Raw genomic sequence first — 12,136 nt, forward strand, 5'->3', positions numbered from 1 at the left:
GAAATAAGCCAGACACAGAAAGAAAAAATTTTGCATGACTTCACTTATTTGTGGAATCTAGGTTTAAAAAGTTTAAAAATAAAATGTTTGCTTATTTGTCTTAGTTTCTGTTTGCAGTAAAGTTTGTAAAAGAATAAGTGGGTCTATACTTTGAGTTCTTATGAAAAAAATACAGCTGAGTAGTGGATAAAGTGAGAAGAAATTATCTGGGGAAAAGATGGGGAAGAATTGGTTGACGGGCGTGGTTTTCAGGATGCAGTAGGATTCCAGACAGCCTGGGTGTCACGGTACAAACGTTCAAGCTTTGATTTCAGGAGGAAGGGAAATTGTGCTGCTGTTTCAGAGGCTGGCCCCATCCTAACCGTGGGGTGATTGACAGGTTCGCTTTCCCGAAGAGAGACAGCAACAAAGACCATTGGGTTTCAATTCAATCCCATTCCCAGCAGCAGGTGTTGATGGGATTCTTCTCTGTGGGAGGCGCTCACAACATGCTCTGTGGGTTGCGGGGTGAGAGGTGTGTTGTGGGCAGAAGGATGTAACAAAAAGATAAAATGTTCTCTGACCTCACTGGCCTCACACTCCAGAGGGGACATTTCTCTAATCGCAGTTGATTGTTCTTGTGAATATTGACTCATCAGAGTCTCATCACAATTCTGTGATGTAATTAGGGCTGCTGCCGTTGCCGTCAGTTGACAAATGAAGAGACATATACACAGTAAGGAATTTGCTGGAGTCGGTCAGTTGAATTGTGAAAGATTTAGGATGAGAATTTCAGATTATTGGACCATGGTAAATTTTCAGACATTGAGTTGGGGTAACATTTTTTTTTCTGATTTTTTTTTTCTCATTACCAAATTGAATAGAAAATATCTTTTTTAAATTATGCTTATAAAAATCAAAGTTATATTCTGTTGTATGTTGAATGTACTTAATATATCAGGCATAAAAGAGAATCTTTGTGTATTTACTGTTTTATTTATTGTTAGACAGAGTCTCTCTCTGTTGCCCAGGCTGGGGTGCAGTGGCGTGATCTCAGCTTACTGCAACCCTGCCTCCAGGGTTCAAATGAGTCTTGTGCCTCAGCTTACTGAGTAGCTGGGATTATAGGCGTGTGCCACCACACTGAGATAATTTTTTGTATTTTTAGTAGAGACGGGGTTTCACCATGTTGCCCATGCTGGTCTCGAACTCCTGGCCTCAAGTGATCCACTGTCCCAAACCTCCGCAATTACAGGCCTGAGCCACTCCACCTGGCCTATTTACTATTGTAATAGTTATTTTTTCTACAAAAGATTTTGTGTATATGATTGGCAGCTTATTTGAATGAGGTCTTTGGCAAACGCATGCTCTTTATATTTTTGTTCTTCTTAAGGTGTAAAACTCAGCTTAATCAAGAAACAAATACAAATCTATTAGGAGTTAGAAATATTTAGGAGACTCTAAAAGAAAAATTATCTTTTTCCTGTAGCTCATTCTATTTTTTTTGTTGTTGTTGTTGTTGGATTCTTTGTTACTCAATAATTAATGTCTCTTTTCTTTATTTTCCTGCCTTACTTTTTACTGCCTTTGGCTGAATTCCTAATTCCTACAATATATATATATTTTTTCTCCTAGGTCAAACCGATAACCAATATACCCGCTTTGTGACTGGAGGGACAGTTTTATTGTTGTTGTTTGTTATCTCAATTACCACCATCATTGTCATTTTCCTTAACAGGTGAGTAGTGCAACTTATCCTGAATCTTACTCAGTGTGAGTCATTCCGATGTTAGAGGTTCTCTATTAATAACCCAGTAATTTGTCAAGCTGTCTCACTATTCACGTATATATTTTTGTGAGCACTGTTCTAACACAAAGGAGGAGAAGTAGCTGTGGTGATGTTACAGGGAGAGCTGGAATAGTTCATTTGAGAGTTAGTAGAAGCGGGTGGTCTGCCCCTTTTATTTTCAGCCTGATACCTCTGCTCTTTGTCCTGCCCTGTCTTCCCCCTCCTCCAAGGAAAAAGCTGTTAGTGAGGGGGTGGTGTGTGTGTGCATGTATGACACAGCGTGAGATGGATACAGATTCTGAGAAGGGGAAGAACAAGGTTTAACAGTGATAAAGCCTTCATTTATTCATTTATCAAATATTTATTGTGCACAGCAGTGAACAAGACATAATGAAGCTCACATCCCAATAAGCAAACAGCATAATTTCAAATAGTTGTATATTCTCAGAACCAAGAAACCCAAGTGCTTAAAAATTACTGAGAAGAAGGAATTGGAGGGTGCTGCCTTAGAGAGAGCAGGGAGCCATTTGGCCTATACTAAATTTCTTTTTATCTTTTATTGGCTGGTCACAGTGATATATGCCTGAAGTTCCAGCTGCTCAGGAGGCTGAGGCTGGAGGATTGCTTGAGCCCAAGAGTTCAAGTCCAGCCTAGGCAACATAGCAAGACCCTGTCAATAACAAAAATTAAAAATTAAAAATCTTTTACTGTATTGTAGCACAGTTGGGCATTTTCTAGGGTATTCTTGGCTGAGTTTGTCTTCCCCTTGTAGCTCTCCTGTGCTTATCAACTCACTTGTGTAGGTATTTGTTACATATCTTTGCTGTAATCACAGCAGGTTGAAATTATTCCTTATAATGTATTACAGCTAAAGTGTTATCTTAAGGGAGGAAGGGGCCACACTTTTGATGTCTCTATTTTGCATGTCTGGCATATCAAGACACTTAATATATGTTTGCTGGGTAAGTGAATATGTCCATCTGCACTCCCCTCCTTCAGTAATGTTACCAAATACACCACCCACACACCCACACACACACCCACACACCCACCCACCCACACCCACACACACCCACCCACACCCACACACCCACCCACACACACACCCACCCACACACACCCACCCACACACCCACCCACACCCACCCACCCACACCCACACACACACACACCCACACACCCACCCACACCCACCCACACCCACACCCACACACACCCACCCCCCCCCACACACACACACACCCCCCCACACACACACCCACACCCACCCACACACACACCCACACCCACACACCCACCCACCCACACACCACCCACACACACACCCACCCACACACACCCACACCCCACACCCACCCACACCCACACACACACACACACACCCCCTGCCCTGTTAATAGGATTTCCAGTAGGCCTCTCCACCTTGTCTCTTCGTCCTTGACCTCTGGTTCTTTAGCAGCTGTCATTACTGCCCTCTGATTTTGGTAATGTCTCCAACCTGCTCTCAGCTATAGCCTCTTTCTCTAACCCATCCAGTTTCCCTGGTTCTTCTTCTGAAAGCTGGGTTGGCATGTCATCTTCCTGTTCAATATCTTTGATTATCTTCCCACTGCTACCAGAATAATGTTAAAACTCTTTAATCCTGTCATTAAAGTTGCCCTACATTCTGACTGAAGTCTAATTTTTATTCACATTTTCTACTTTATTTATTCTCCCTGATGTTGATAAATTTTGTGAAAACTGAAGCACACCCAACGCTCTCCCCATCTGGTTTGCTACCAAAATGCTGTTTGCCCACATTTGGCTTCTTTCCCGTGTATCATTCAAGGTGTGAAACACCGGTCCCCTGTGTGGGCTCTGCACTGTTCTCCGTCCCTGCAAACAGACATGATGTCACTATCTGGAATCATCGTGTACGTCTCTGCTACTCCTCACATCCTGCTTTGTATTTTAATCACTTTCATGCTTGCCATCCCTTCATAATGGCAGAGTTCGTGTTTTATTCATTTCTTAGCGTTTGATAGCATTTAGCACTAATCTGTCCAAATAATGAATGCTCAGTAAACATTTGTCTAATTAAACTGAAACAGGAGATCAGGTCATTTTATCTTTTCCCCATCACAGACTGCCCTTAAGTCTTTCCCTGAACAGAAATAGCAAATTGAGGTAAGGAACGGAGGTGTTAGTAGCACCACGGACTCCTCCACGGTTTCACCTCGGCAATGGGAAACATCCGGGGGGCAGAGATGGCAGAGGGAGCACCCAGGAACCGGGCAATGTGACTAAGAGACAGCGAGTGGTGACAAACCTCCACAGGGACACAGATGTTGGACGTGATAGATTTTGCTTCATGAAAATGCATCACTTTTACATGAATAGCTAAATTGAACGGTAGAATATATTGTCCCACTTGGTTAAATGTGATAAAAGGAGATTAGTGGACTTGAATTTGTAATCATAGATGCACACCACAAGGGAAAGCACTTGTTCTTTCTGCCTTGTCACTAGTATCAGTTTGTGGTTGTGACTTCCAATGGAAATGCTTTGAAAGATGACCCAAGGGCTCCAACAATGACCTTCTGAGCTCTGTTTTACTGTTTAAAATAATCCTGCAGCTTCAGATGTATTGACTTGGATAGAAGCCAACATAAATCAGACAGTGTCTCCGAACAAAACTGAATTCTTCACACTCAGCGCCTGGTAGCCTGTGTGTTGGAGGAATTGGCAGCAGTTTCTCTGCTCCTGGTGTGTGCTGTTTTCATGCAGAGATAGCAGCAGTAACACAACTAAGTGAACATGGCTAGGGAAAGGGCCTCACATTGGCAAGTGTGAAAGGAGACAAAATATGGCCAGGCGTGGTGGCTCACGCCTGTAATCCCAGCACTTTGGGAGGATGAGGTGGGTGGATAATTTGAGGTCAGGAGTTTGAGACCAGCCTGGCTCAAATGGTAAAACCCCATCTCTACTAAAACTACAAAAATTAGCTGGGCATGGTCGTGGGTGTCTGTAGTCTCAGCTACTCAGGAGGCTGAGGCAGGAGAATCACTTGAACCTGGGAGGTGGAGGCTGCCGTGAGCCAAGATTGCATCACTATACTCCAGCCTGGGTAACAGAGTAAGACTCTGTCTCAAACAAAAAAAAAAAGGAGCCAAAGTATATTCTATAGATGTGTACCAGATTGTAGGAAGAAATTTAATATTTAGGGAGAAAAATGTTAGATACTTATTTTTACATTCCTTGTGAACATTGGCATTAACAAATAGGGAGCCTTCGTTTTCGGGGCTCTCTGGGTTTTGGCACTGAAAATCTCTCGTCTTGGGAAACTCCTTAGTCCCAGGCAAACCAGAATGGCTGGTCAACATAAATCTAATTGTGATATGTTTACTCTATTTTTTTATTTTCAGTTTTATTTTCTTAACATTTATTTTAAGTTCAGGGATACATGTGCAGGATGTGCAGGTTTGTTAGCTAGGTAAACATGTGTCATGGGGTTTGTTGTATAGATTATTTCATCACCCAGGTATTAAGCCTCATACCCAATAGTTATTTTCCTGTCCCTCCTCCCACCCTCCACCCTCCAGTAGGCTCCAGTGTGTGTTGTTCCCCTCTGTGTGTCCATGTGTTCTCATCATTCAGCTCCTACTTATAGGTAAGAACATGTGGTATTTGGTTTTCTGTTCCTGCATTAGTTTGCTAAGGATAATGGCCTCCAGCTCTATTCATGTCCCTGCAAAGGACATGGCCTCATTTCTTTTTAGAGCGTGTTTGAAATAATAGTGGTGCTGGAATATCATATCTTTATATCTTTTATTGAATATGCATTCCAGAAGGAGAAGGAGAGAAAGAAGCGATCTATATACAGAGTCCTGGGACACACAGAAGGTAAGTTTATATGGAACTGTCATTTTTTCTTTTGTAATATACAAATGCAAAGTCAGTTTCTTTTGCAGTTAGCAATCTTATATTTTATTGTCCTTTCAGTAACCTGACCATGCAGTTGCCTGTAATTTAAATATCAGCTATTTGGAGAAAGTTATTTTCTGAACTATTCTATTTTTAATACCCTTTGAAACTAAGTTTTTTATATGAATATAAATAGAGAAGCAATTACCCTGGCGTAATAACAATCAGCACTATGCCTTCCCTAAATCTCTGTTCCTTTTCTAGGGCTGCTATGACAAATTACCAAAACTGAGTGGCTTAAAACATTATGGAAGAAATCTATTCTTCCATTATTCTGGAGGGTTGAAGTACGAAAAGCAGTGTCAGAAGGACTGGTTTCTTCGTGGGATGAGAATCCATCCCATGCTTCTGTCCAGCTTCTAGTGGAGCTGTCGATCCTTGGCTGGTAGACAAATTGCTCCAATCTCTGCCCGTCTCATCACTGTTGTCACCTGTGTGTTTGTGTCTGCCTTCCTTCGTTTCTTATGAAGACCCCAGTCATCTTGGACTTAAAGGCCCACCCTTCTCCAGCGCAGTGTTGTTTGAGCTTAGCTAATTACAAGGATCCTATTTTCAAATGAGGTCACATTATGAGGTTCTGAGGAGGACATGAATTTGCGGGGGACACTATCCAACCCAGGAGAGGACATAGTATTTTTATGTCATAAGGTTATTGTGATGGTTAAATTGCATGAAAGAACCAGAAATATAGCAAGCATATAGAAGAACATAATGATATTCATTATTATTATCTTTGGAGTTGTTATTAATAAGTATATACTTACGTTATACAGCCAAATAAGTATTTTCTTACGGGCTGCAGGAGCTTGATGAGCTGTGAAAGTTTCTTCCTTATTCTGCCTTGCTTCTGCCCCTTGTTTAACTAAAAGACTAGAAACTTCCTTCTGGGTTTGCAGATAAGAGGAATATGTATTTTCATGATCATTATCCCCACTATACTTCAAATCTCTTTCTTTAACACATAGCATCCTGTTTATGAAATTTCACAAAAAAACTTGCTATGGATTGAACATTTGTGTCTTCCCAAAATTCTGAAATCCTAACCCCCAATGTGATGATATTAGGAGGTGGAGACTTTGGGATGTGATTAGATCATTGGAGTGGAATCTTCACGAATGGGATTAGTGCCTTTTTAAGGACAGAAGCGCTTGCTTCCTCTTTCTGTTCTTTGCAATGTGAGGATACTGAGAAGACAGTTGTCTGCAAACCAAGAAACAGGCCCTCAGGCCCTCACCAGACTCTTTTTTTTTTTTTCCTCAAGTTAGGAAGATATTTTCTTAATCTTGGACTTCCCAGCCTCCAGAACTGTGAGGAGTAAGTGTTTGTGGTTTAAGCAACCCAGTCTATGGTATTTTGTTACAGCAGCCCAAACTAAGACAAAAATTTTCCCAAATCCTATCCAAAAGTATATACATTTCTTTTTCATTTTAATTATTTGCAATTGAATTCTGGATAGCCAAAAGCCAAGTACTAAAAAGGTTCTGACAGTCCAACATGTGTTCATCAGACGCCTTCATAATTTATCAGTTTAACTTTTTTTTTAAAATTAAGTAGTTACTTTTACAAAAATATTTTTGTTTGTTGGCAAAAACATGGATTGCTTCTTGATGCCAACTGTAGATCAAGAAACCTTGCTTTGTTTCATCAGCCACTTCAACAAGCAATAAATTGGTGGTCTGTCATATACAATTTTGGGATTCCCTTCTTCATCCTTTGCACTCTGTCTACTCATGCCAATCCAGTCACATTTATTGTTGTGAATTTGGGGAATGAAAAGGAGCTTTGCAACTGTCTATATTAGGTATCCAACTTTTTCAGGGTTTTGTAGAATAACATTTGAAGGATTATTAAAGAGTTAATAGGTTGGACTGTCAAAAAAGACATTAAAACTCTTCATTCTCTTTTTTAAAGGACAATCTGTGCAAGTAATCATGGCACTTGAATTTTCATTTTGCTTTCCTCTTAAAAACACTAAGATCTGGCTGGGCATGGTGCCTCATGCTTGTAATCCCAGCACTTTGGGAGGCTGGGGCGGGCAGATCGTATGAGGTCAGGAGTTCGAGACTACCCTGGCCAACATGGCAAAACTCTATCTCTATTAAAAATACAAAAATTAGCTAGGTATGATGCTGCATGCCTATAATCCCAGCTACTCGGGAGGCTGAGGCAGGAGAATTGTTTGAACCTGGGAGGTGGAGGTTGCAGTGAGCCGAAAGTGTGCCGCTGCACTCTAGCTTGGGCAACAGAGCGAGACTGACTCAGAAAAAAAACAACCAACTAACCAACAACACTAAGGTCAATCTAAATTTTTAAATTACTCATCAAAAGACCTTTCTCTAGTCTCTTTTGTCTCTCAATTTGTCTTTTTTCACACCTGCATATTTTCTGTTACATACATACATACATATGTGGTCAAAGTGACTTGATTATGGTAGAGAAGATTAATGATTATACAATATCATCTTGAAAGTGAATGTCAGTTTGTTGTTAACTTTTTATATGTTAAGTTGCTTATTTTTTAAAGTTCAGACACTGTGTTAGAATTTCCATATAAAACTGATAATAATTGTTCTTATCAAAATAGCTTAACATTGGGAGAGGGAGTTCTACATTGAAACAGGTAATTCATAGCACAATACAGCAAGTATTAATCTAGACTAGGTTTCTGTTGCATCTCAGTCAAGAATGTGATTTCTAACAGAAGTTCAATACAGTGAGAAGAATGTTTTATCAAATTAATTATAATGGAAATTTGTCCCATATCATGCCTGCATTTCTGAAAGGTATGTTTTGAATGTCTTCATTAGTTGTTGAAATGCAGTGAATTATTGACTTTGTCTGATGTTTGTCTTTCTAGGCACCCAAGAACTATAGAAGTCCCATCTCTGCCAATCAACCTACCAATCAATCCATGGATGATACAAGAGAGGATATTTATGTCAACTATCCAACCTTCTCTCGTAGACCAAAGACTAGAGTTTAAGCTTATTCTTGACATGAGTGCATTAATAATGACTCTTATGTACTCATGCATGGATTGTTATGCAATTATTTTCCACTACCCATGGTTTACCTTAGATACTAGTTGTCTCAATTGAGTTCATTTGGTAGGAAACATACTTCATTACCTAAAAAACATTTTTCATGGAACTGTTTCAGAAAACCTGACTCCAACTTGTTTATATACAAAAAAAACCTTACTGAATCACGTAACAGAATGATCCAGGGGAGATTAAGCTTTGGGCAAGGACTATTTACCAGGGCTTAAATGTGTCTAGAATTAAGTATGGGCATAAACTGGCTTCTGAATCCCTTTCCACAGTGTTGGATCCATTTTCCTGGTCTTGGCCTCACTCTCATGCAGGTTTTCCTCTTGTGTTGGCAAGATGGCTGCCAACTCTTGGCAATTCATACATCCTTGTTTCTGTCCGGTAGAGAGTTTGCTTCTCTAATAGAACCAACACATTTGGTTACTTTTTCATTGTTAAATAGGCATCATGATCAGAAAGGATGGAATGGCTTAAGAAAACTAAGGGCTCACTTCTAGAGCTGAGAGCAGGGTCAAAGCACAATACCAGGCAATTCAGAGCATGGTTAGAAGAGGGAACGGGGGTCTCAAAGCTGGGGAGTTTACCAACAAATATTGACTGCAGTGACTAACCAAGACATTCTTGGTTAACTAAAAAGTGAAATATGGGATGGATTCTAGAAATGGGGTATCTCTCTCCATACTTCTAGAATCCGCACTATCAGCATAGTCCAGAAGAGTACCTGGCAATAGAAGAAATGAATAATCAAGAGGAAGATAAATATGAGAGGGCAATCCCTTGCTATTCTCATATTTATCTCTCATTCTGTATAGAATTCTTGCCGCCATCCCAGGTCTAGCCTTAGGAGTAAATGTAGTAGATAGTCCAATAATAAATAACTTAATGTTTTGGACATTGTTTTTCTTTTCTACTTTTGAGAATTATTTTTAATATGTAAATTCTCTCAAAAGGGTCAGGCACCTAGTTATTTTTTAATGATTATGTGAAACTTGAATATAATATACCACTAAAAGTGACAGCTGGAAGTGGTGGCATAGGATGGTAGGGTAGAAATTGGAGAGGGAAAAAAGAAACTGGGAGGGTACAGGCAACAGGAGAAAGGAATCAAACCATAGAAAAATACAAAGGGAAACTTCTGCTTCACGATTTGGACAAAGACAGCCCTAATTACTTCACCAACAGTCAAAGCAATTAGAGGCCATACCTGATGTTTGACTTCTAGACGTAGGCAAACAATGAAAAGCATTTGCCAAACTGAATAAAACTGTCATGGTTACCTTGAAAGGACAATGGTCATTATTAAATATAGTGATCATTCATGTCTAAAAGATTTGTTATTTGTCTCTAAAGATTTCTAAGACCACCATCTAGAGAAGATTCATTATGAAGACTGTATTTAAATATCAAAGTTGTGGACTTCATGATAATCTTAAATGAAGCAAATCCAAATTCTCCTGTTGCTTAGACAGATTCTAAGATGTAATTTACACTTTTAAGCTAATTAGTATTTTATGATTTTAGCCTTAAACACCATGTATGCCAAATAGTGCAATTATTTTGTGAATTACAGAAATGGTAAGTGCTCACATTTCTGTGAATTATAAAATTTGTGAGGTTTTTAAAAACCCTTTTCAGGAGTGAAAAAATTAAAATGACCATTTCCTAGTTGTACTTAAGTAAATGCAAGAAGAGTTAACTCTCATTTTTCTTATGTTTGCATAAATATCTTTTCATACTTGGATTCATGAAATATTTCCACAAATATATTAGTGTAACAAACTTGAGAGGTAGTTTACAAGAAAACCCTCTACTATCAGATCAGTCAGAGATTCCATGAGAGAATTTATTGGTTTGCATGGTGAAGCAAGCTTAGCATCAATTAAAAGGTAAATAATTGCTTTTCTGAATGGTGAAGACAATCAAAATATTACTTTGTAGAAAACTCCAATAACCAAATTCTCAATGATTAGTGTATGTGATCAGGAAAACATTTTTACAATTGTAGTATGGGGAAATATAAATCCAATTTTAAGAGAGAAAATAATGACCGGGTGTGGCAGGGAGAGTACAGTCAGATACCATTGTCATGGTGGTTTTTACTGGAAACTTCATGGAAGACGTTTGTAGCAAGCCACTGAAGTGTTGCAAAGCCTCCAGAACATTTGGAACTTGTCTCATTTTCCTTGCGTGTTTTCGTGTTTTTGGTCTCTCATTCAAAATATTGATGAGAACTATTTACTCTGTCATTTCTTCTCTATATATTCTTCCTCTACAGAGTGTAGGATTTTTTTCAGGAATTTGGAGCCATCCTAAGTTCTCCTAAAAATTTTCTGACCTCCTCTGATGCTCCTGTTATACCCTCAGGGTTAATGCTTGTGAAATTCCATTCATTCATTTCTTTTCCTGGACATCTTTACTTACCAAAGCACTTTCATTGTAATCTTTTTAACATCATCCCTAATTCGTGATAGTTTTGGAACTCTCCCTAGTATCTGTTTCTCTGCCTCTACTGTTTTGCACCTATGATTCTGATTGTTACTAAGAAATCAGATCAAAACAGATCCACAGAATAAAAGATCGGAATTCCAGTAAATTATGTTATAAATACAGATATTTTTTACAAGTTGCTGCTCTGGAAGCCAAATGCTTCTTAACTTTTATATATGTATACACATGTATATAATTTATATTGATGGATAATGCAACGTTAAATAAGAATCTATGCTTCCTTCGAATGCCATTAACATTTACATTAAAGTAACCAATTAAAGGAAATTACTTTGTGATAATAAGGTAGGTAGATTTGTTAAATGTCATTGTGGAGTACACAGTTTTGTCAGGGAAAGAACAGATCTTATTGAACTATGATAACTATGAATTGACTATATTATTATAAGAGATACCTTCAAACTTTATTTAAAAAACTTTATGTAGAATATGTTGCGAAAATAAAATAGAAATTTCATTTACCCCTGATCATGCTTAAAATGGGAGGCAGGTAGCTGAGGATATAATTTTTAATTAGTAAAAACTCAAATTTATGTTTTAAGTAATTTAGTTTATTACTAATGTACTATATATATAAACTTAAAATACATAGGTTATCAATTTAAAAGACAAAAATACTTTTAGTAGGCATTCTTTTATTGTGAGCATCTAAGTTATATTGGTTTATATAGAATGGCATTAAGTAAAAATTACAGTTGTATGACAGTAATTTTCTAAGAGTCCGCATTGTAATTAGAGATCACTGTGACCAAATTGCTTCTCCTTGATTTATAATGATACACTGTATTTTGTACTGCTTATATGAAGTTTCAGCAAGATTGACGATATTATAAAGATGCTTATAAAG

At 38.5% G+C, this 12,136-nt stretch overlaps 1 protein-coding gene across 2 annotated transcripts in view; it reads left to right on the top strand.

Moving 5' to 3' along the window:
- Positions 1–10,065, top strand: part of CD226 (CD226 molecule) — a 96,748-nt gene extending 86,683 nt beyond the window's left edge. For both annotated transcript variants that reach the window (XM_050767817.1, XM_050767816.1), the window contains exons 5-7: positions 1,615–1,717; positions 5,596–5,650; positions 8,589–10,065. In XM_050767817.1, the coding sequence (XP_050623774.1) occupies positions 1,615–1,717; positions 5,596–5,650; positions 8,589–8,714 (284 nt within the window). In that variant the 3' untranslated portion in view covers positions 8,715–10,065. The remainder of the gene's footprint in view (positions 1–1,614; positions 1,718–5,595; positions 5,651–8,588) is intronic.
- Positions 10,066–12,136: the final 2,071 nt, after the last annotated feature.

Source organism: Macaca thibetana, chromosome 18 (genome assembly GCF_024542745.1).
Source record: "Macaca thibetana thibetana isolate TM-01 chromosome 18, ASM2454274v1, whole genome shotgun sequence".
Classification (NCBI taxonomy): domain Eukaryota; kingdom Metazoa; phylum Chordata; class Mammalia; order Primates; family Cercopithecidae; genus Macaca; species Macaca thibetana.